At 46.0% G+C, this 24,443-nt stretch overlaps 1 protein-coding gene across 1 annotated transcript in view; it reads right to left on the reverse strand.

The window, feature by feature from the left end:
• The window catches only part of BEND3 (BEN domain containing 3), a 31,996-nt gene extending 7,756 nt beyond the window's left edge, over positions 1–24,240 (reverse strand). The window contains exons 1-3 of the mRNA XM_090279724.1: positions 24,130–24,240; positions 10,209–10,256; positions 9,522–9,724 (exon numbers count right to left, since the gene is read on the reverse strand). Of these exons, the coding sequence (XP_090135850.1) occupies positions 9,522–9,724; positions 10,209–10,245 (240 nt within the window). The 5' untranslated portion in view covers positions 10,246–10,256; positions 24,130–24,240. The remainder of the gene's footprint in view (positions 1–9,521; positions 9,725–10,208; positions 10,257–24,129) is intronic.
• Between the last annotated feature and the right edge of the window lie 203 nt (positions 24,241–24,443).

Consider the following 24,443-nt stretch of genomic DNA (forward strand, 5'->3'; position numbering starts at 1 on the left):
TTAATCCTAAATTTATAAAACTATTTTTGACAAATGTTGAATTTGACCCAAAAATGTATGGGAATATATTTCTGAAGGTTTAATTAAGCAGAAGAGCTAAATGGCAAGCACTGGAGGGTGTCCAAGGAGCACGCAGAGTTTGTTTTAGCACAAAACCTTGGCTTCCCCTGACACGCATGTGCCCCAGGCAACTGTGGAATGGACAAGAACAAAGTGTGTCTTGATGCTGCCACACCTGGAGAAACATGGTTGGCGTAGCCTGGTGGGGCCCAGTGCTCTGAGACTCTCGTAGAAGTCTCCTGGGGTCTTGTTAGAATACAGATTCTGATCCCTGAGCCTGCGTTTCTAGCAAGATCCTGGGTGTGCTGGTGGTCCTCTCTCTGAGTCCCCAGCGCCTGGAAGACATTGTCTGCTGTCAGTTCTTCTCATCAAGGCAGATTCAATGTCAGTTGTAAGCCTTCAGATAACTAATGCCAGCATAAAGCAGTACATGAGGTGTTTTTCTCTTGCAGGGCAAAGAGACAATTTCAAGAGGCTACATTTACAATGGCAAGTGAGCACATGGCACAAAGAACAGGTAGGCCCAGGGTGATAACAGACCATGAGGCCACGTAAACATAAAACTTTGATCCTATTAACCAATGTCACCCCAATAAACTTAAAAAAAAAAGCTTTGATCCTCTGAACCTCCTCTATTTCACTTAAATTAATCATTACTTAATTACTTCCTGGACCCTCTCAGATAACAAAATAATCTCACTCATGTTACAGAAAGGTTAATTTTTCTCTTACGTCTCTGTTAATAACCATGAAAAAGAAAGGCTATTTTACTCTCCTGGGGACCTGAAGATACAGGAATTCTTGTGTTTTAATTATCCCACGAAGCTGCCCAATACTTTCTCAGGATTTGTTTGTCTAAGCTGATGAAGGGTCAGAGGCACGTGGCCCTCCTGTACCTCACCACCCCTACACTTCCCAAGAGCACAGGACCAGGGGTATGCTGGGGTGCGGGGAGCTTGCCACCTATCCCACTTCCTCTTGGGGTCTCCTCACCAAGTTGTCCCCATCCCTCATCCCACTGCATGATGGTTGGTTACATGCGGGACCAGGTCATTCCTGAGTCTACCCGCAGTGCCTACCTAGCAAAGTGCCTTGGGCACAAAAGAGCTCAGTGAATGTCAACCACACGCATGGATGTTTAAAGCAGGGTGAGGGGTTCTACACTCTCAAATACACGCCTAAGACAGAGGAGCAGTTCAGATAGGCCACTCACTTCATGAATAACATGACTGTAGACAGGTGAAAGGAGTGCATGAGTTCAGCTCAACCGTCCTCTGTGCAACCTTGGCCACGTTACAGGACCTTTCATGTCTCAGCTTCCTGTGTGTAACTCATGGATAAATAATGGTACCTGTCTCACGGGGGAAGTGAGGACTTAATGAGATAATGTACATAAAGCACTGAGCCCATGTCTGATCACAGTAAGTACTTAGTATTTATTATTACAATATGACTATTATTAAACAGTGTTACTCCCAAGCCAGAGCAGAGGTTATACTATGGGCCTTTTATAAAACTAGTTGTAGTGAATACTCTCAACCAGGAAACAAGAGAACGTTCCTACAGCAGCAGGAGCAGACTGAGTCACTCATGGAAGGCACATCTTAGAGGCCCGTCTGCCAGGGCAGGAGGACAGGACCACTGAGCTGAAGGTGGAGTTTTCTGCCCTTCATATATTTCTTTTTTTCTGCTATTAGGAAGAAAGAGAGGAAGGAAGACTACCCACCCATCCCTAACACACACACACACACACATATTCACACATCAGAAGTTCGAAAAAAGGAAGGGAGAGAGAGAGTTAAAAATCTTTCCTCCTAATGCAGTGGGTTGGGAGCTGTGGGTCATGAACCATTAGTAAGTGGTGAAATTGACTTGATGGCTCATGACTAGCATAAGAAGAAAGAGGCAGGGAAGGAGGAAGTAGGAAAGAAAAAAAAAGACTGGAAGAAAGAACACAGAAAATACCAGAGTGCATTGCACACAGTAATTAAGTTCAGGAAAGTTTTATTTCCTTTCTCTGTGTGTATCTACATAATTACATGTAAAGCCATATACGTGAGCTTATTTCTCTGTAAGGTGGGCTTATGACTCTGGGGTGCTGCTGGAGAGCACTGCCCAAATAAATTCAGAGCACCATACTTGCTAATTCTTGCAGACTATATATTAGTTCTTAGCAACCTATTCACCATTAAATTCTAGTACACCAAAATAACGTTGGAGGTCCCAATCATGAGATTGCCATGAGGCTTTACCCACATAGAGAAATTTGAGTTTATACTGCCTATCACCAAAGAAATCAGAGCTGCATTAGGAGTGATTTTAGAAAAGGGGTCTTTGCTTTACAAGTGGGCTCATTAACATTTTTAAAAAGATTCTGTGCAGAGATCACCAGAAACTCAACGGTCATGCAGCAGGAGTACATATTCTAGAGGGAGGTCTGACCTCATTAATCTCCAGTGTAGAAAGTAAGTAGAGGGAAAAGTTTCTGCGTGAATTGTCTGAACACCAACAACAAACAGAAGTTGGTGGCACCCCGACCTTCCCACAGCAGGCGGAAGGCCAGAGTATGTGGGAACTGGAAATCCCCACTATAACTCAATATTCAGCTTCATTAATAAAAACATTTCAGTTTCTCCCAAGCATATCAGAAACACTGCCACCAGCTGAAACATTTTTGGCTAACGTGCTTGAATAAAAAATTAAGTTAAGAGTCCCAGTAGAGGGCAACATTCCTCACTCCCAGAGACCCTGGATACACAATTCAACACAAAACACAACACAAGCACCAAAGAGGAGGTTCTCAGATATCCCCACACTGCTGTCCTGTCAACTCAGTGCTCCAATCTATTCCACAAATGCTGACAAGGTGACGATGGGCTGGCTGCGTTTGCAGCTGCTGATAAAATCTCTGCTCAGCTGTCTAAAGTATCAAGAAATCTTTAAATCTGTGCTACTTGGCACTGGGCGTCTGGCTGACACCATTCGCAATTCTCCGAGGCTCATCTTCCAGCCATATGGGAACTCTGCGGCACCGCTCAGCTCTGCAGTGCCGGCATCCATCCTGGATTTGAGCAGGGCATTTCATCTACCACCAGCACCCCTAGATTCAAGGGGGAATGCCTGAATCTCTCCGTGGGAGAATTTGAACAAAAAGGGGTTGATGTTGGGTTACAAGTGAGGGATAAGCAGACTGTTTAGGGGCGATTCCACATGTCTGTGCTGAGAGACATCCCAGGGACTGGGTCACCTTGGAGATGTTCCTAGGATTAAACAGCTTTCTCAGGACCCCAGACCCTCTAAATTCAGTTCAACAAATGATGAGTTGTTAAATGGCACCCAGAGCCAGGAAATGGGAACGCCAAGTGTACCTTCCTAGAGAGTAGGGAGCTGAGAATTAATGTGGCATCAAATGCGGGCCATGGGAAATGCCACCTAGGGGAGAGAATCACCACCCCCTCCCAAAAAAATTGAAGTAGGGGTGATGCTTGCCTTTTTCATTTTCAACAGAATTTATTTTTCTCCTTCTTATCATCGTTGACATAATCATCAATTGATCAGATATAGTTTGGCAATAAGGTAGGGAAGAGCTCTCTACCATACAGAGCCAGGAAACAAATACTACCGAGTGCCCAACACAGCAGGCACTGCAAGGCCATGGGCACACAAGGAACAAGCCAGACATACCCTCTGTCCTCATGGCTTTTACCCTTCGGGTCATCCTTATATTGCCGACAGTGTCCAGTGAGGATCAAGAATGTGCTATGATGCATGAAAAAAAAAAAGAATCTGGAGAGATAAAGCAACTATAATGGAAGGGAGTGGGAAAAAAAGGGAGGAGGAACCACAAAATATCAGGGCAGGACATTCTCAAAGGCTTTTCTCATAGCATCGTATAAACACCCCACAGCCCTTGGGGCCACCATGGTGTTTAAGTGCAACGTTCTGAATGGAGCAGGCATGGTAGTGCTGACTCCTGAGCCTCAAGAACACAGGAATGGCCATAATACCTATCTGCTATGGCTGTTGTGGAAACTTACAAATCTCCAGCTGGTACCACAGTAACTCACACTGAGGGGTTCGGTACACTTGCACTGAATGAACGAGACAGCGCTTCTGCTCTCCCATTGAAAAACAAGCCACAGTGACACGTTAGGATTAAAGACAAACACAGAAACAAGACCCTCCAGGAAAACAAAGCTAACTTCTGCCTGGCATACAGCTCTTGAATATCACCCCCACTTCTGTGAACAAAAAGATGAGTACCCATAAAAATCTTGGCTACTCACCTTCCACATCTGCTGTGTTTGGCTATGAAGCCTTTTCTAGTGGAGGTGCCAAATAAGTCTTTATACAGCCTTTTGTTAAATTTTTTGAGGGAGATTTTATTTTTCTTCTTAGTATTGTACTAAATGTCACTCATAAACAAGTCATTGGCCCTGATATGAGTCTGCATGTGATGCATTTTTAGCATTGGAGCTGCCACTCAATCGTAAACCCCCCCCCCCCCCCCACCGCGCCCTCCTCCTCATCTTCCTTTGGGTTTGGGGGAAGAAGACAGAAGGTGGTCTATGCCCCAACTTGAACGGTGTTCAGAATCAAGGATGCTCAGACCTGGGGAGTCCTAGAGGTCGCTGAATGCTGACCATGAAGTGGAGCTGGATGTGGGTTCGGGGGCCAGTAGGAAAGCATTCCTGAAGGCTGACATGGGCCACACCCTGTGCCAGGGTCCTTACTCGGGTATCTCAATGACCCACACAGGAAACCAGTGCCGTGGGCAATGCCACCCCTCATCACCGTGCAGGAACCTGAGGCTGGGAGGTCACTAACTGGCAAAGCCCCTGTGGTGAGCTCCCCCTTATCTGACTCCAGAATCTCGGCTCATTCTGTTATTTACTGTTTCCATGGGTTGGATTGGAGAAAGCAGGGCTCACCTCCCTGGATGGGGAGCAGCCACTGGGTGTCCCAACCACTCCACATCAGGAACAAGGCTGCCCAACTGGCATCCTGGAACTTTATTTAACTTATATGCCTCAGTTTGATCGTCTGTCTGGTAAAAATACTAATCCTTTCATCACTGATTTGTTATATGGATAAATGAAATAAGTAATGGTGGTACTGAGTAGGCAACTCAATAACTGCTTTTTTGTTTTCTTTTAAATTTTTTAAAGATTTTATTTATTTTTTAGAGAGAGGGGAATGGAGGGAGAAAAAGAGGAAGAGAAAAATCAATGTGAGAAAGAAATGTCAATCGGTTGTCTCTTGCACATCCCCAACTAGGGACCTGGCCCAGCCCAGGAATGTGCCCTGACTGGGAATCAAACCACTGAGCCAGGGCTTTTTCTGGACTTAAAAAAAATTTTAAATACATTTATTAGGGTAATATTGGTTAATAAAATTATACAGGTTCCAGGTATACAATTCTATAATACATCAACTGTATACTGTATTATATGTTCACCACCCCAAGTCTATCAGCATTTACCCCCGCTTTACCCCCTTACCTCCCCCCCGTAACTGTTAATGCACTCCCTGTCTACCTTTTTGATTGGTGCTTGTTTCTGCCTCCTGATTCCTCTGGTCCCACCCTGTGATGAAAGTGCTTCAAGCAGCACACACTCCTCACTTCCACCTCCACCTGCTGGCACCACATATGTAAGAAGGAGCAGAGAAAATTCAGGGCAAAAGGACAAAGGATAACTCATTCTGAATTAGGACTAGTACCATTTTGAAAAATCAACATATAATTTCATAAAACTGATGAATTGTTCTGAAGTCCCCAGTGTCCTGAGAGTACTAATCTACTGACACATCAACTTACACAAACTTTAGAAGGAAACATTGCCTTGAAATCACATGACACCTTTCTACAAAGCACTCAGGAATTTCAAAAGGTTTTACTTACATTCTTTGTAAAGAACAGGAAGGGGTGCAGGAATACCAACCTCACTAAGGAAAATGAACAAAGCTAATAAAATACCCAAAATAAAATCCAGAACTAAACATCTCTTTTCCTTGCCAATATCTAATGGGTCAGAACCATAGCAAATCCACTGAAAAATAAACATACATGACCAATTAAATATGTAAACGGGACCAGTCATATTAGAAATATTCAAGTGCACACTGGGTTCCCTCTTCTCCGGATATGCCCGAATTGCTGGGCGATGCCTGAAGCTCCAGCCTGACAAAGCTGGCTGCCTCTCCAGAGAAAGACGAGCCTCCGAAACCCTCCAACATCATCCATGTGCCGTGCGGGCGGTGCCTCCAACTGGAACCGCACTGGGGTTCTAACCCAATGCCAGATCTTTCCTGACATGCTGCACATACTGAAGGTGTCAGCTAAAACACACATCATAAGAATCTTTCTTTACCTTTCTGCTCCAAGAATATGAAGATGCTCCCTTCTCTATGATGCTATGACAACAAACACACATTGAATGAAGGGATCAAGAATGGCATCATGTGTGTGATGAGGCAGCGGGACCACCTGGGACTGTCCACAAAGACCACACCCCGGGATTCATGTTGTCAGAATTCCTTCTCGATGTGGAGCTGGTTATTTCTTACTGCAGAAGATTGTTTACAAAAATGGCCACACTAGTTCCCCAATCCTGTACAAAAGCCTCTTTGCAGTAGGACTTTGTTGCTCCCACCATCCAGGGTGGAGGGTAGGCTTGGCCATAGGACTTGCTTTGACCAGGAGGTCATTTGTAAACGTGATGCAAGCTGAGGCCTGAAAAGTCTGCACTCCAAAGCTGGTCTGGTCTTATTCCCAGGACTCTTCTGTGTCACATGAACAGGCCTGGACTGGCCTCCCAGAGGCTGAGAAAGTGTGTCATGGGAAGCTGCAGTCACCCCTGCCAGCTGGAGAGAGGCTCCAGGGGTGGGAGGGAGGGGTCTCAGACTGCCTCACCCCTCCCATATCAGGCCGAACCAGGGGAACCCCCAGTTGACCCACACAATTTTGAATAAAATCGTAGTTTGTTTTGTTTTCGGGGGGGGGGGGGGCAGGGGGTTGTTACACAGCAAACTTGAATCAATAGACTCAACTTGGTGTTCCACTTCTTGACCTCTGGCTTTACTCAAATGTGAAGGGTTTTGCAGGATTGATCATAAGCAGATGACAAACAGAAGAAAATACTTTTCAGAAGTTCCATTAGGAACTTAACATAGTGCTTCTCAAACTTCTCCATACTTTCAGGATAACCTCTAGACACCCGACCTATAGGGATACTCACAGAGGGGCCCTAGGTTCGTGTATATGGGTGGTCCCAACACTGTTTTTAGGAGTATAAAAGTGTAAAACACCTAAATACCAATCATTAGGGGAAAGGATAATAAATTATGGTTTAAAGTAAAACGTAAGAAAAAGCAAATGGTTAAATGTCTTTCAAAGAAACTGTTCTACTAACCATCTTGTACCTTTCATTTACCATGAAAAAGTATCTCAGCAGACAGAAATCTGAGATGTAGTCTGAAGTCACTACTTACTGCACTGGAAACTGCCGTTCACACATGAACATTCCCCCAGAGTCACAGGTATGCAGCCAATGGCTGGGTTAGGCAGCCAGAGTCAAGGGTGGCGTGTTTCTAATCAATCCTCATATAGGTATAAAAAAATTCAACTTTTTTTTCTGGGCACTATAGATTTTTTAAAATGTATTGCTTATAATAATCAAAAAGTGAAAGCAACACAAAAGTCCATTGACTGATGAATGGATAAACAAAGAATGATATATTCACACAATGGAATATTATTTGGTCATAAAAAGGAATGAAGTACTGACACATGCTCTCACATGGATGAACCTTATCAACATTTGCTAAGTAAAAGAACCCAGACACAAAAGGCCACATATTCTATGATTGCAATTATAAGAAATGTTGAGAACAGGCAAATCCGTAGAGACAAAAAGTCAATTAGTGGTTGCCAGGCGCTAGAGGTGGGGTTTACGGGGAGTGACTGCTAATAGAGAAAGGATTTCTTTGTGGGCTGATGAAACTGTTCTAAAATTAATTGTGGTGGTGGCTGTACAATTCTGTGAACATATAAAAAACCACTGAATTGCACAATTGGAAGTAGTGAATTATACAGTATGTGAATTATACGTCAATAAAGCTGTTGGGGGGAGGGCATAGACAGACTGATAGATACATAGATAGATAATCAATGCTCCATGATGGGGGACGCATGTCAGCCCTCATTATAATGTAATGCAAATATGTATATTTAAATCCTGGTGAAAATCTTAATCTCATCATTTTGCCATTTAAAGGACAGTTTTTACTCATTTAAGACTCAGTCTCTAAAATCCATGAATTCCCAATTTATTTGGACCTGCCCTTGCATCTAACAGAGGAGAATTAAAACAAACCAATAGCAACCCAAGAAGTCCCAGGTTGATACCCATGGTGCTCTGGTTAATGATAAGGAGTCTTAAAAATGGGGACTCATTTGGACAGACATGCAGAAACTGAAATAACTATCTAGATCCCGAAAGAGGGGGGGTCGGGGGTGGGTTAGGTTGGAGAGTTTGGGAAAATGTTCTAAGAACTTAAGGTGTAACCTGCTGGTCCATGCGGAGGCTCACTGACAAGACATCCCAGGCCAGACATCTCTTCATCTCCCAAAGCTGCTTCTCTCTGCGGTCTTCACTCTTTTGTGTACATGTTTTATTTGCCATCTGGACTACAGGCTGCTAGATGGGGCCACTATATCAGTCCCGTTTTCTCTCTCAGAATTCAGCAAAGTTCAATATAACCAGCAGGTGACTAAGAAATAAAGCAAGTTCAACCTGGCTGGTGTGGCTCCATGGATTGAGTGCATGCAGGCCCATGAATCGAAAGGTCACCAGTTCGATTCCCAGTCAGGACTCAGGCCTGGGTTGCAGGCCAGGTCCTCAGTTGGGGGGCATGAGAGAGGCGACTGATCGACGTATCTCTCACACATCAATGTTTCTCTCCCCCTTTCTCCCTCCCTTCTCTCTCTAAAAGTAAATTAAAAAAATATTTTTTAAAAAAGAAATAAAGCAAGTTCATAAAATAGATAACTTCGGGAAAACAGGGATGATATAGAATTCTCCATTTTACAAAAAAGATTCACTGAACATTTTCTTTAGGCAACAAACTCCCCTAATAGACATAAAAGATAGATTTGATTTAGGAAAAGACCTGCTAACCCTTTGCCTTTTTCTAGGAATCTATGTTAAGTGTATACAATGCAAAATGTAGGCTTGCCATCAGATGCTTGTAAAGATTCCCTTTCCTGCTACTGTACCCAGACATAGACAAGATTCCAGTTAAGGACACTTTCTAGACACTTAAGCCAGAGATAGGACAGCTGAAATGAAAGCCTTCTCACACCCAGGGCTTTAGGAGTTGCCCAGATCCCACAAGTAGAGATTCTGTGTCTCATCAGACGGTTAGAGCCCAAGCAGACACAGAAGGGGCTGGACCCTCACCTCGGGAATCAGCCGCCGCCTCTTCACGCTGGAGACGGTGTCTGGCTGGCCCTCGCTGCCCAGCTGCTTTCGCTTGCTGGAGTCCTGGAGGGCGGTGAAGACGCTGTCCGGAGGGTGCTTCTCCAAAGACCTGGAGTTCACTGAGCAGTCCAGGGCAGCATCTTCGGCCTCTGTCTCCACTTTCACAGTGTTATTTTTTAGAACTGTGGCAGAGAAGAGATAGGGCTCAGCAGGAGAGACCACTGAACCGCTCAGAGACCGGCTGGGATCCCCGAGTGACAGGTTGTTTGGGGGTCACCCTTTGACACTACCACTCAGATAATAAAGTCTAGTCACAATAAAACTGCACCTTCCAATCAAGCAATTTTTATCTTACCACACTAGTGCTATACAATAAAAGCACGTTCCAAGGACATTTTGTTCAAAAATGGTTTAAAGTCTCCTTAGAGGGTAAGGGGAAGAAGAAGAGATGGTGGAAGACAAATACTATATTTTAAGTGATGCTTTTTTAAAAAGTACTCTTAAAAGACACATAAGATAAGGTGCATGGGTGGAGGGGATGGGAACCAGTGGTTAGAGGCTTTTCATTTTGTATCTTTTTATACCTCAATATGTCTGAAACATGTGGATATACGACCCAATAAAATATTAAATTAAAATTAATTTTAATAAGAGATTTTTTTTTACCTTCTTCTACATCTTCACTGAATTCAGTTGAGTTCATCTTCTATTCCACTACATGAAAAGACAAAGACAAAGTCTTGATTTATTGCTTGACTTATTTCTTAATTTTCCCTCCCCATGAGAAATTCCCTTCCCCTCCCAACCCTGGCTGGCTCCATGGAGTAGAAGGTTAGGTCCACACTGCTCTGCAATATCACAGAAAATCATGTCCTCTGACTCTCATGTGCAGCTGCTCAAAGCAGCCAGGCCTTCTGTGCACCTGCCGGGAGCGCTTCTCCAAGACTTTCTGTAGGCAGAACGCGTCTTACAGCTTTGACTGAGAGCACTTACAGAGCTAGGGGAATGTTATTTAAGAAAACCAAGTCTTTTGTACAGACTCCAATCCTGGCTTTATATATTCCAGCCACAAAAATGAAAGGCTGACCAAGGATAGAAGCTGTGGATGCTGTGGACCCGAGCTGAGGTCTTAGGACTCCACATGGTCCTAAGAGACCTGGGCTGCCTGTGAGTGTAGCCACTAATCACACAGAGGACTAGAAACATGGCTGGTCCAAATGGGAAGGCACATTCTGGATTTTAAAGACTTAGCATAGCAAAAAGAATGTAAAATATCTCTAATAATTTTTTATATTAATTATATGTTGAAATGATAATATTTTTGATTGGGCTAAATAAAATACTTTATTAAAAACATTCACCTTTTTAAAATGTGGCAACTAGGAAATTTTAAATTACATATGTGGCTTGCATTATATTTTTATTGGATGGTGTTGGTCTAACCTTTCCTTCAGAAACTTTCTCTTTCAGAGAAAGAGTTCACTGTGGGTTGTTAAAGCTCTGAAGCTCCACACAATCTGGTCGAAACCCTTCTTTTTTATTGATGTGGGAATGAGACGGGTGGGGAGGAAGGTGCCAGGTACAGGTTTCAGGGTCTGGTGCAGAGTGGGCCCCTGACCGCCACTGCTCCAGCTGGAATGGAACAGATGCCAGGACTAAAAGCACCAGTAAAGTCTTTGAGATTCCCCAAATTACATAACGCCATGTCTCTACAAACTATGAAGTATAAATGAGGTCGTGGAAAAGAATACATGTGACAGCCTTTACTACTGACCCTGAGGAGTTGTGGTTCCCACAACTGATTAAACAGACTGCAGCTATCAGTCTTATTTTGGTTATGGATCAGAGGACAGTGGGACTAAGGAGCATCTCTTAAGAAATTTCTATTGCCTACAGCAGTAAATCATGTTAGTCCTAGGTTTCAGGGTCAGAAGTTAAATCTCTGGATCCCTAAACTGCACCCCCAATTTGTCCCTGTTCCTTCCACTCAAATAACAGGGCAGCACTAACAGTAGTCCCTGGCCCATGTCAGTCACTAAGATGCCGGTTTTAGGAAGAACAAACCTTTTTGTCAGTTTTGTCAACCTCAGCGCTATCGACATCTTGGGCCAGGTAGTTCTTTGTTATGGGTCACTGCCCTGTGTGTTGTAGGATGTTTAGTGGTATCCTTGCTATTAGATATATAGTGCCATTGACAACCCACCCCCACCCCCAGTCATAAGAATTACAAATGTTTCTAGGAAAAAAAAAGAAAAACATCTAGCCCAGGCCAGGTAGCTCAGCTGGTTAGAGCATCATCCTGATACACCAAGGGCACATATAGGCATCAACCAATGAATGCACAAATAAGTGGAACAATCAATGTGTGTGTCTCTCTCTCCTGCCCCCGCTTTCCCTTCCTCTTTCTCTCTTTCTAAAATAATAATAAATAAAAATTGAAAAGACAATACATTTCAATACAGAAGAGGGATGCCATCTACAAAGTTCAGTACACCAATCACCAAGTAACTGTGAAATGGCACGTGGTCCCCTGTTTTACCGCAGTGAATGAAGTGCTGGGGGATGGGGCAAGACAGAGTGTAGGGGATCGAGGCACAGGATAATGTCAAGATTCACTAATAACAGCAGCACTCACATAGTGCTTATGATGTGACACATGATTCTCAATGCATCACATCAACTTTATGATGGGCACGATTCTTTTCATCCTTGTAGTAGTAACTGTCAGAGGAATGAAGAAGAAAATTTAAGATTTATTTGAAACTAAAATTAACACTAAAAATAATTCCTACTTACTAAACTATCTCCTATCTGGAAAACATAATACACAAGGTGATAGTGGGGGGAAATAAATGATAAGCAAGATTCCATAGTCCAAGAATCATTTTACTAGAGGTAAATTTTGGCCACTACAGCTTCCACTGTATCCCAGGCAAATACACCCCACATTTGATGACATCCGCTGATCCGGGTGTACCTGCGGGGAGGCACAGGCAGGTAGGTGGGGCTTTCCCATTTACAAGTCAAACCCACGGCTGCATTTCAGACAGGAGGGTGACAGACCTTCCGATTCCCAGCCCAATCAGGGACTTTCAAGCAGACGCACTTCAGGCCTCACCCAAAGGTCCAAGCCTGGCGACTGCCCTTGGAAATCCACCCCAGGGTCACATAACCCTTTCCCTCAGAGCCCGGGCAGAGGTGAGAGTAGCAGAACAGGCGCAGAGAATAAGACAGCTGGCGGAGAGGGTGCCGTGTACAAAACAAAGCACATTCAGGAGAGAAAAGGTGGGAAAGGGAGAAGATAGGAGATGGAGGATGATTTATTTGGCGGCGGAGGGGTTGAGGGGGGCGCTCATAGTGACAGAAAACCACAAAGACTCTGGCTAAGTAGAAAGCATTAAAAAAACAAGTGAATCCCAGAAGAAAATAAAATGGGAGCCAATGGAAAAACAGGAGACAGAACCACAAGTGCTGAGCAAAGGCAGTGTGAGCATCTAATATTCCATCTGCCTGGGAGGCAGACAGCTCAGGGCTAGAGTCCAGGGTCGGGCGTGGACTCTGCCGGGATGTGACTCAGTGGGCAGGAAGGGTATTTTTCTGAACCAACACCATGTGATATGACAGCAAGCAACTGAGCACCTGGATTCTGGGTCTTATCAGAAAATGGTGAAGGAGGAGCACGTACCTGAGCCACTTGTGGCGTGAGAAGCAGAGAGGAAGCTGGGAAGGCTCTCGGGGGAGAGGTGGGAGGAGGGGGCGGCCAGCTTTATGGGCACTCAAGATGCCCAGAGTGCATCTGCTTGGCAAAACATCTCTGTGTTCATTTATAGATCAGTGACAGATGCTAGATTCACCCAGAAGTAACCCAGAACACAGAATGGTGGGCCCCTTCCCTCCCAGCCAGCAAAGAAGCCATGCACTTCGGGAAGCTGGGGAATTTCCCATTTGCAAGGCCTGGAAAACCTACAGCTACATTGGGCCTGAGTGGGGTGAGGGTCCTCATTAACATCTGCAGCCCACAAACTGCATGCTAGACCCCGCTGACCACCTTGGTGTGCCTCCACCTCACCCCGGGCTATTTCAATCCCAATTCTACCAATAAGGAAACTGAGGGCATATACCTTAAATATGCACAATTTTTATTTCTCATTGAAGCTGTAAAATATTATTATAATATTTTGATTAAGGAAATAAAGCATTTGAACATTGGAAGGGGGACCAAGGGGAAATGGAGAGCAGGTCGCTTGCCAGTGTCACACAGCTGTTAAGTGGGAGGACCAGGGCTGAAAGCCAGTCTGTGAACATCTCCCTCAGCCACCAGGAGAGGAAATACTAAGAGAATGCTCCTTCTTCTGTTGTTGTTCTTCAGCCTTGGATTTCTCATTCCAACAGCAGCTGGAACATTCAAATCTCCTTTTATCTCCATGCAGCTACCTGGAAAACCAGTGTGTCCTGTGCTTGCAAATAAGACTCCAGCCCAGAGCACAGAAGTTTCTACAAAAGGGATGGATTTGTGGGTCCCTTCCAGGCACCCCGAGCAGACAAGAGACAGTGCAGCCACAACACCAGGGCTGGGTGGAAGGGGATGGGTATAGTGTGTGCTACCTCCACTTCCTGGTCCTCTGCTACGTGAAGGTCACAGGGTTGCTTATCCTGGGTGGATACTGAGTATCCGGATGCCAAGCATGCCACAGAAATTCCTTCCGCTACTTAACTACAGGTTATGTAGGAGCCTGCAACCGGCGCAGCTCCGGCCCACCCAGGCAGCTAGGTTGCAATCTCCTTGGCCTGCTGGGCTTTGTAGAATTTCTCATCTAACATTCTAAACCTTACTCCTCTCACCACGAAATTCAAACTGTGAGACAGTCAACACATCCAAGGTTAAATCAGCTTTCTTCCCAAGGGGTGGCTGTTCCATGTCCCTCAAAAGCCCCTGACCAAATCCAAGATGATGATTTAGGTGAGTGACAGGAACATGTGCCCAGAGACCTGCATAGCTTGTGGCTGCCTCTAGCTAAACCAGCATAGGTTCTAAGACATCGATTACCTATTGAAGGCAACCCTCAAATCGGCTAATCTTAGTGAAATCCTTTAAAAAACAAAAAACAGTTTAGGAAGCCTCAGGCAAAGTGACTGTCATTGTTACAGAAAGGTTTTCAGTGTTGCAGACCTTGTAGGACTCTATATAATGTTATTAAAAATCCTCCTAGTCTCTATCCTTTTGCACAGAGATGAACAATACTTAATTTTTCATGCACGGGTGTAATTCTGTTTGTGGCAGAGGGAAGATTAGACTGTCGCCAGAAAAGCCTTCGGTTTACAAAAAGCATAAAGGAGAAGGTAAGAAGGTAATCCCAAATGTTCATAAATAAGGATGCTTTGGCCACTCAAAATCAAACGACAAAAGCTAAATTGCTTAAATTGGCTGCATAAATGCAATCACTGGCAGAACTGCCCCCGTGCCTCATGCTGAGATGCAGCCGAATCTGAATCGCGAATATTCAGCATGCCCCTGGCTTGGGGCAGGGAGCGATGCTGGGGAGGGAAGGAAGCCCGTGAAGAAGGACAAGGAGAGGCCAGAGGAGTGAGAACCATTCACTGGTGCTTAGAAATGACCAATTCTAAGAGATGCCACAAAGCAATGGAAAAGCTGGAAAGATTTACAATTCATATGTTTAGGGTTCATTTAAGAAGAGAAGACACTTAAGATCTTTTATTTTCTCTTTTTGACTAGGTAATACACATGAAAACAAAGTTCAAAAGCTATAAAAGTCTGGTTCAAAAGTCCACTGTCCTCCAGTCACTGGGATACTCTCTCGGAAGCGACCATGTTATCTTTCTTGCGTGTCCTGCCCGAGACGTACTGTGTCAGTGGCTTGCCAAGTGTGCTTTGTACAAGTGGTTCACAACGGCTGGTTTACGTCGTCCCTCTCCACAACTCTGCTCCTAGTGGGGTCAAGCTGGGAGCTTCAAATTGGCCATTGTGGGAGTATTTTACACCATAAAAGTTGACACTTTAACAGCCAGAACATTTTTTTTCCTTTTTGGAGAGCAAGTTTACCAGTATATTCAAGACCATTTTTTCGGGGGGCGGGGGGGTCTATGAGATCAAAACTATTTTCATTAAAAAAAAAAAAATTAGTTATTTATTTTTAGAGAGAGGGGAAGGGAGGGAGAGCGAGAGAGAGAGAGAGACATTGGTTGATTGCCTGTCCCACAGGATCTGATCCGGTGACCTTTTGGGTTGCAGAACAATGCCCAGTCCACTGAGCCACACCAGTCAGGGCCAAAACTATTTTCATAATAACATTGAATGCCCCTTTTCTCACATAAACAGTAGGGGAGTTCTCCTGAGGCTACATGATACATCAGTTTGCAAAAGACTGAATATAGAGGCAGATTTGAAAATTCATCTGTCTTCTATTAAGTCAGAGATTAAAGAGACTTGCAAAAATGAAAATGATACTACTCTTTTCACCAAGATTTTTTTGGGGGGGAATATTTAATTTTCACAAAAAACATTATTGATATTAAGTTGTAATGAATTTATTATGGTTATTTTAAAACAAATTAATAAACATTTAAATGTTTTTGTATTCATTTCTAGCAGTAAATACTGACTGATATAACTCATATAAATAAAAGCTCTTTGGGGTCCTCAACAAATTTTAAGAGTATAAAGGGATCCTGAGAATAAAAGGTTTAAGATCTTCATTCCTTGCTTTTTTTCACTGAATGTATCATGGAAATTTTACTTCTTTTTTCAGTTTGAGTTCCCCCAGAGGCAAATTTTGAGACAAGGATTTGGAGCAGGTTCTTTGGGAAGAGAGAATAGGGCTAAAAACCTGTAAGAAGCCTATGACTGGGCTTCGGGACAGGGGACTGCCCTGGCAACGGGCCACACTGAGGGCGCTACTGAGGGTGTCCCAGGTCTCCGGGTGCAGAGGGCCATCCCAGCCCCTGTGGGCAAGCTCCCGAAGGCAGAAACCCTGCTGTGCTGTTTCTTTCCAACTGCTTACCACACTGCCTCCTACACTGGGGGGAGGGTGCTGCGGGAAGAGCTTCACCCTGAACTTCACCTAGCAATGCTGTGAGGCAGAAACTCTTGTTTGTTTCATTTTACAAGTGAGGAAACTGAGGCACAATTTTAGAGCCAAACAGCCCTCAGAGACCATCTTGTTTTATAGGATGGGACCCGGGGCGCAGAAAAGTTAGGAGCGTGCTCATGGTCACACGGTCAAGAATGGCTTTTTGTCTCCCTGCCCTGTGCTTTGGTGGCCACGTGCCCCACTGGGCAGGGAATCCACAAACACACTGTTTATCTACAGGAATCACAACCAACACATGGAAGGACCTGGAGGATGAAGATGGGCCTCTGGGAACTTCTGTTGGGCGGGAGGGTGAGTAAACACCAGAAGATGAAAGTAATAGGCAGAAAAGAGCCATGAGAACCCCAAGGTTAGAAGGAAGATACTACATTAGGGTTTCTCTAACAACTCACTCACATCTAGTAAACACAGGCTGTATGCCGCAGTGGTGCAGAAGACCACCCATGCCTACAATTTTGTACTCTAGATACAAATAATTTTAAACTTTAACATATACATACAAGACAATTTTTCCTTTGCGGGGGACAAATGTTAATCCAAGAAAATTGCAGGAGGGAAAGCTACTTCGAAAATAACTTTGTCAGTGTTCAAATGAGCATATCTTGATCTTCCTCATCACTTTCTATTTATAAAGACCTAAAACCAGCTCTTTCTGTCACTTACAGAGCCTCACACACTTGACAATTATGATATGTAGTCACCATAACGTGCCATGGCCAGAAGGGCAATACAAAGAGCCTGAGCCAGGGGGTTTTCTGCTTCACAGTCGATCTTAGGTGATGCACAGGCAGGGACTCCAGGTCAGAGTAAGCACTCCAAAGCCATGAGTCATAATTACTGATGAATTCCACAAAAAGTTGCCAAGAAAATGGAAGGGACAACAAACTGAATGTGACTTGGACTGAGACCATTATTGGTCACCCCTGTTGTTTCCATTACACAGTTAGGAAGTCAATGTCACATTTTCTCAACACATGACTTCAAAACTTCAGAAAGAGCCAAGCATTAAATTATGTGTAAAGAATCAAAATCAATTGTTCATTATAGGGCTACCCAGTCAATAACAACATACTTCCACGTGCATGGGAGATATCTCAACTAAGTAATTAAAAATGCCATAAATAGCTGGAAGAAAATATGGCAAAAAATGGTAATTAGTTCCAATTAGGAGGATTATGGATGACTTTTTTTCTTTTTTAAAGATGCTATTTATTTTTACAGAGAGGGAAAGCAGGGGAGAAAGAGGGAGAGAAACATCGATGTGCAAGAGAAACATCTTCGATTGGCTGCCTCTCTAATGAACAGCTGGGGACCTGGCCCGCAACCCAGGCCTATGCCCTGACGGGGAATCAAACCAGGGACCTTTTGGTTCACAGGCCAGCACTCAATCCACTGAGCCACACCAGCCAGGCCTGATGTTTTCTTTATATTTTTATCTACATTCCAAATATTGCCTCTCATATGCGCCCCGACTGGGGACCAAACCCACTACCCAGGCATGTGCCCTGCTTGGAATTGAACCAGAGACCTTTCACTTAGAGAAACAATGCCCAACCAACTGTCAGGGCAAAAAATAAATTTTAAATGAAAAAAGAAGGATAGTAATTTTTACTAGTCAGATTCCACGCTAAGTTATGTCCACAAACAGAAACAAGTTAGAATATAAAATCAAATCATTAAGTTTCAACAACTGACAAACTAGTGAAGACCTTTCATTTCATAACTCTCTCTGAATTATTGCCTCTGAAGGTATAAAAAGCTCCTCAGTATGGGGAGGGGGGTGTATCAGAAGCAAGTCTCAGTCACAAACCCAGGCGTGAATGTGATCCAAGCTGAGGGCTGAGAGCCAGGTCGTTAGAGGGTGTACAGACTGGAGAGCAGCTTAGTGACTGACCAGGGCCTGCTGCCTAACCTGCTGGGTTTCTGCATTCTGGATGGCAGACGACTGTTATGTGTCTGAGCACCCTGGGAGACGTTCTGAGCCCTCCTTCCATGACACCCAAACACTGGACCAACTAGGCCACTGGAGGCATGCCCCAGGGCCCCAGCTCTGGCCAGGGTGAAGCAGCAGGCAGCAATGAGGACAGAGGGAAGGTGAGGAGGTCTGGGGAGCGGAGAAGCAGCCAGGCCACAGGAAAAGGAAGGAGTGTAGTGAGGTTACTGGTTAAAAGTGGATAATAAGGAGTCACACAAGAATATGACTTGGGGTAATTTTCCTTGTTAAGAGCTGGATGCAAGACCACAGTGAAGTGAGCAGGGGACACCTGGTGTGGTGAGTCCTTGGCAAAGGAACATTGGTCTCTTCCCTAAATGTCCCTCAGGTTTCCAAAGGAAAACCTTCACTAGTGCTGCTCATGGGGGGGTGGGACTGACCTGGGGTGCCCCACTACCAAGTTCTTGTAGAAATGGCCACTCACGGGAGATCAGCCAGGCCAGGCCTCTGCTGAGAGCAGCATGAGGCTAATCAGAGGTGCCAGAGGCTTGTGGCTGGCCCAGTGTCACACAGGACAAACAGCAGGCCCAGAAACGGGAAGTACTTGGGCTTCCTGAAACCCTGCAGTTCAAATCCCAGCCAGCTGACTCAGGATGGTGCCCCATTCAATCAGAAAAACGTCCACTGAGCTTAGGACTCGCCACTGGGCTGAGGTGCAGGTCCTGGAACAACTGTCCCCTGCCCAGCAGCCCTGAATGCAGGCCACTTGGAGGCAAACCCTCCTCATCTCCCAAGTCATGTTTCCAGATACAAAGTGAAGCAAACTCTCACCACTGAAGGCGGCCTCCTTGAGAATGTGAGCCCCAGAAGATGAATGTGACTGGAACCTGAGACCTTGGGGATAGTGGCTGTCACATACAAAAGGCACAGCAGAGAGACTATGCTCAAACCATTTGAAGGGTGTTATTAACAAAACATACCCAAAGATTTACAAAGTTCCACTAAGAGCTAACTAAACCTTACTTCATCCTTTTCTCAACTGTCACACGATTTGTAATTTTTCAAAGCTGAATTTAGAAAGAGAGGAGGGGGAGGGAGGGAGAGACATCGCTTTATTGTCTCACTTATTATGCATCCACGCACAACCCTGTCGTATTGGCTCTAGCCAACTAAGCTAGCCAGCCAGGGCTCAACCGTCACACATGATGTGACTTCCTGACACCTCTCACCTGCAGGTCATACTGATTTTTAAAAAATGAAACAGAGAAATTGAGGGCAGCAGCAGACATTCGTGTAGCGCTGGCTCCATAGTCTAATGCTTTCGCACCTTAGCCCACGCAATCGTCACAAGAGCCCACTTATTTTGCAGAGAGAACCAGAGGGCCAGCAATCAGTGCCTTACTTGGAGGGGGGGTGTGACAGAGAGCAAGGAGAGGGAAAGGTGTGGGGTGCACTTTGGGCTGATGGTCTCATTCCAGCCTTCCAAGGGCTGGGACCCAATGGGGCAGGACCATCCTTTCCTGCTGAGCACCCACTGGAGGCTAGGCTCTGATGCAGGAACAAGTCAAGGGACCACATGGTCCCCGGACCACCAACGCAGGGATTAGTACAGCTGATCTCGCAGCAAATGGGATTCCCTACTAAACTTAAGGGTCAGGCAGAACTGGGTTCAAACCCTGGCTCCACGTCCACTTAATTTCTAACATTGGGCGAGTTGCTCATCCAATCCTTGGTTCTTCTGTAAAACGGAGCTGAACACACTATCTCATTTAGAGTTTTAGTGAAAACTACAAAGGAGAAAGTGCCTGGCACACAGCATGCAGTAAACGTAAACTTTTTTTTTTAAAGAGTCTTAAAGTGCATCTTAATGGTGACTCTTTTTTAAATTAAATGACTTAAAGCTTTTGAAACAGTTTGTATAACTTGTCTTTCAAATGAAAGAAACAAAGAAACTGGGAGGGGGTGACATCATATCAAATGCTCTCCCCATGGACAGGAAGCATGTTCCCATGCCCCTCTCTTGAGGCTGCTCTCTGGGTCTGCAGGAACGGCCCTAGCCCTGGGGCTCTTAGAGCCCGGCCCTCTCGGCAGTGGCATCCTGCCAATGGGACTCGCAGGACATGTCTGCAATTTGTTTTTATTTTTAGATATATCTGCACATGCTGTTTGAAAAATACCAGTCCTCACAAAACCTGGGCAATTTACCCTGAGCTTTCTAAAACTGTAATTGTCACTGCTTTCCTTTGTCAGTCAGAGCACAACCTCATCTTTCAGCATGCAGTGAAGTGCTACCCCACAACCCTGCCTACCTGTGACCCCAGTTCACCCCCTTCCAACACCACGTTTTCTGAAAAGTGGCTATACCTGATGTCTTCCTCAGCAAAAGGATTCTACTCATCACGCCCTTCCTGGCCTCATGAAGAGCTATCTCATTAGGCGTCAATGGTAGGAGGCAGAATACTCTGCTCGTAACTTTAACCTTGGCACCCAGAAGCTGGGGCTGGAGGAGAAAAGGAGGGCCAGCACATCCCAGCAGCCCCCCATGTGACTGACTGGACAATGGTGACTAATTTTCCTAGGAGATGTAAGCTGAATTTCCTCAGAACTTCCCACTTTTTCAAGTATGTTGTCTTGTGACCACACGAGCTAATTAGAGTTGGGGCATTATCTGGTGTAAACTAACCCCCCCCCCCGAACCCCCAACCTCCATCCTTTGACTTCCTAGCTTCAGAATGAAACCATCAACCCCCTGCACATAAGATCAATAAATGATTTATTCAACTGAGCAATCAATGCCCTTATAGATACTGGCGCAACTGTGTCTCACTGGCCGGTGATAACTGAAGATCAGACAAGAGAGGAGGAAAGGCAGCTGTTGGCAGAAAACAAAATACTGTACCACTAAGAGGGCTGACTTGATACGTGTTGCATATTGGATTAAAATGGAGGAGAAGCATGTTAGCAGGTGAGCTGCTGAGAAAACCTCAGCTCTGAAACAACGGTGTGTAAAAGTCTGGTCATTCAGTGACAAACATAACTGCCACTCCGAGAGAAACAGCACCTCTCCTCTCTGACACACTAAGGCCTGATGCCAACACAAAGAGCTCTTAGCCTGGCATGTGCAGGTCATGTGTGGTGGCTAGTTCCAGAAACCACAAGAGCTCTGGGCTCAAATACTAATGTGGTAGGAGATACTGGGGCATCAGAACAGGGCAAAGAGCAACTGTCCAACCTGGAGGAGGAAGAAACGCAAGAGTCAAGTGATGTGCCTAAGGCACATTAAAACATCCATGTTCTGGCATCTGCGTTTTATGTGACTTTAAATTTTATTTAAAAAAATGATCAGAGTAAGATTTACTCTCTGGAGGAAGGGTGTCCAGTTCTGTGAAAGGGCACGTGTATACATCCCTGGAAGCACCCGTTAGAGGAAGGTACAAAAACATTCCATCACCCCAAAGATTAATCTATAAACACTTCCTCCAAACTTACTTTAGCCAATAATGGGCACAATGAATAAGGGCAGTGACCATAATTCCCCATGTGTCATCAAAATTAAGTGCCAGAAACAAGACATCGCACCTCCAATCTCCCATAAACTAGCACCACATTGTTTTTGCTGATTGACCGGCAACCTTCATGTGTTTCTATATTATGTTTGAGATGCATGTTGTTTCTTTTTCTTCAGTGCTACAGGGGCTCTAACACATGGCAGGTGAGACTTTCTGGCAGCACATTCAATTTTCACCTAACCAAACCTCCATCACGGTTGATTCCAATTTTTCTCTGCCTCATTATTAGGCATTCTGCTATTCTGTTGCTGATGTAAGGAATGCTTAGTAATTTAGATGTGACCAAAAGGGAAAGTGTGAATTAAATGTGTCAATGTGATATCCTGCAATAGATTGGGATGCTGACTTTCTTGTCTGCTAGGTCCTAACTCGTCTCTTGCTGTTACTAGGGCTTTGTACATGGTTGTGGTGGTGGTGGTGGTAGGGAGGATATAAAACTTTTCTCTTAAATTACTTTAACAAGGAGATGGTATCTCTGGTAAAACCCACATTCAGTGGCAGGAGTTTTCATGTGACAAATTTTAAAGGCTCCATGAATTTCATGTCAAGGGCCATGTGCAGGTAGGTTAACCCACCAGTTGGCACAGGCTGCATGGATCCCACCTTTCATCTGGAATCCAAGAGGCTCTCCATTCATTTAGCAAATGTTTATTGAGCACCTATTAAGTTTTCAAACACTGGGCTAGTGGCTAGGGATGGAAAACTCTTAGATACAAAATCTTGCCCAAATCTCATTATTAAGGGTTAGGGACCTGACAGGGTCCTGAATGGTGATAAAAAAAAAACACAAACTAGGTAGGGATGGCTGTTTAAAAAACAAAACAAAACAAAACAAAACGAAAGGGATAGGGTTGAGGGTGTGAAGAGAAAAGAGCCTCCTCCCTAACGTTCCAAAATTACTTTAAAAAGGTGAAGTTGAACATTTTCGACTCTGAAGTCCTTACGCATCCTAGTATGTTTAGCTTTGGTACGTAAAATTCTTTCAGATAGGCCACCTGAGCAATCAGTTTTACCTCTGTAAAAACACCTGGTTAAAAAAATCATGTCTCGGTAGACAGGTCTTCACAGGGGTTGCTGCACAACTCACCAATAAGGTGAGGGCAAATTCTGCGTGGGTAATCACGTAAGCAAGAATAGGAAAAGGGGGAGGTCAGGGGTAGCGGCGAACGCCCTGAGCTCCTGTCCGCGGCCGCCCGCTAAGGCCTCTCGATAGCCAGGCTGCACACCCAAAGCACCCGGCCCGCCTCCAGCTCCCGGGCAGCGGGAACCGCGAAGTGAGCCGTGGACGACGCGGAGGGCGCGCTGCGCCCCCTGGCGGCGGGGCCCATCTCCGTCCGCTCCCGGCGGTCGCCGCCGCGAGCCGGCCTCACTCCATTTGCAGACTGCGGAGGCAGCGTCCCTCCGACCGGCGGCTCCTCGGGCCTCCCGCGCCCCGCTCGGCATCTCCCCACAGTCCCCGCCCCCTGCTCCGCTCAGACACCCCCTTCTTCACGGCGAAACGTACCCCGCCACAACCCGGCCGAGCGGGCGCCGAGCCCCTGCGCTCCCCACAGAGCCTTCCGGCGGGCCCGGCCGCTCCATCGCGGCGCCAGGCAGGGGAGCGGAGCCGGCACACGGCGCGAGTGGAGCAATCAGCGGCAGCAGCGCGGACCATTCCACTCCGCGTCCCCCCACCCCAGCCCCCGCGCGGCGCGCGTGCTCCCGGGGACGCCATGGAGCCGCCGCGTTCCGAGCGGCACAAAGGGGTGCGCGGCACAATGGGCGCGGGGAGCCCGTGGGCGCCGGGCGCTCGCTCGGCCGCTCGTTGCTGCGCTGGGTGGGCGCTCCTCCCGCCGGGCGCGCTCAGGGCAGCCCCCCTTTGCGTCCCCTCCCCTGCTCCCGCCCCCACCCCGGCATGGATGTTGCAGCCACTCTCTAGTCCGTCTGCCCTGGAGCCGCCACCGCCGCGCAGCCAGCTTGATCCGCCCCGCGCTTACCTGGGACACGAGTTCTATACTTTGCAGAGCGGGCCTGCGCCGAGTTTGGGCGCCACGTGGGGTGCGGGGTAGCGCAGGTCCGGGGAGCTGGGGACGCGCGCGGACGGCCTGGCCGGGGCGGCCCGGGGAGTTCCTGGGGGCGGCGGGCGGGCGCCGTGTATTTTCCCCTCTCTTTGTGTGTGTCCGTGCGCTGCGCTCTCGCGTGACGTGACGGGACTCCGTGTGTCATTTCCGCACAAGGACACAGGAGCCCCCGCCGCATTGGAACCACAACCCCTCCGCCCCCACCCCCGGCCCGCCCCTCCCCCTCAGCG

The sequence above is a fragment of the Furipterus horrens genome, unplaced genomic scaffold (genome assembly GCF_987537825.1).
Source record: "Furipterus horrens unplaced genomic scaffold, mFurHor1.1.pri manual_scaffold_6, whole genome shotgun sequence".
Classification (NCBI taxonomy): Eukaryota; Metazoa; Chordata; class Mammalia; order Chiroptera; family Furipteridae; genus Furipterus; species Furipterus horrens.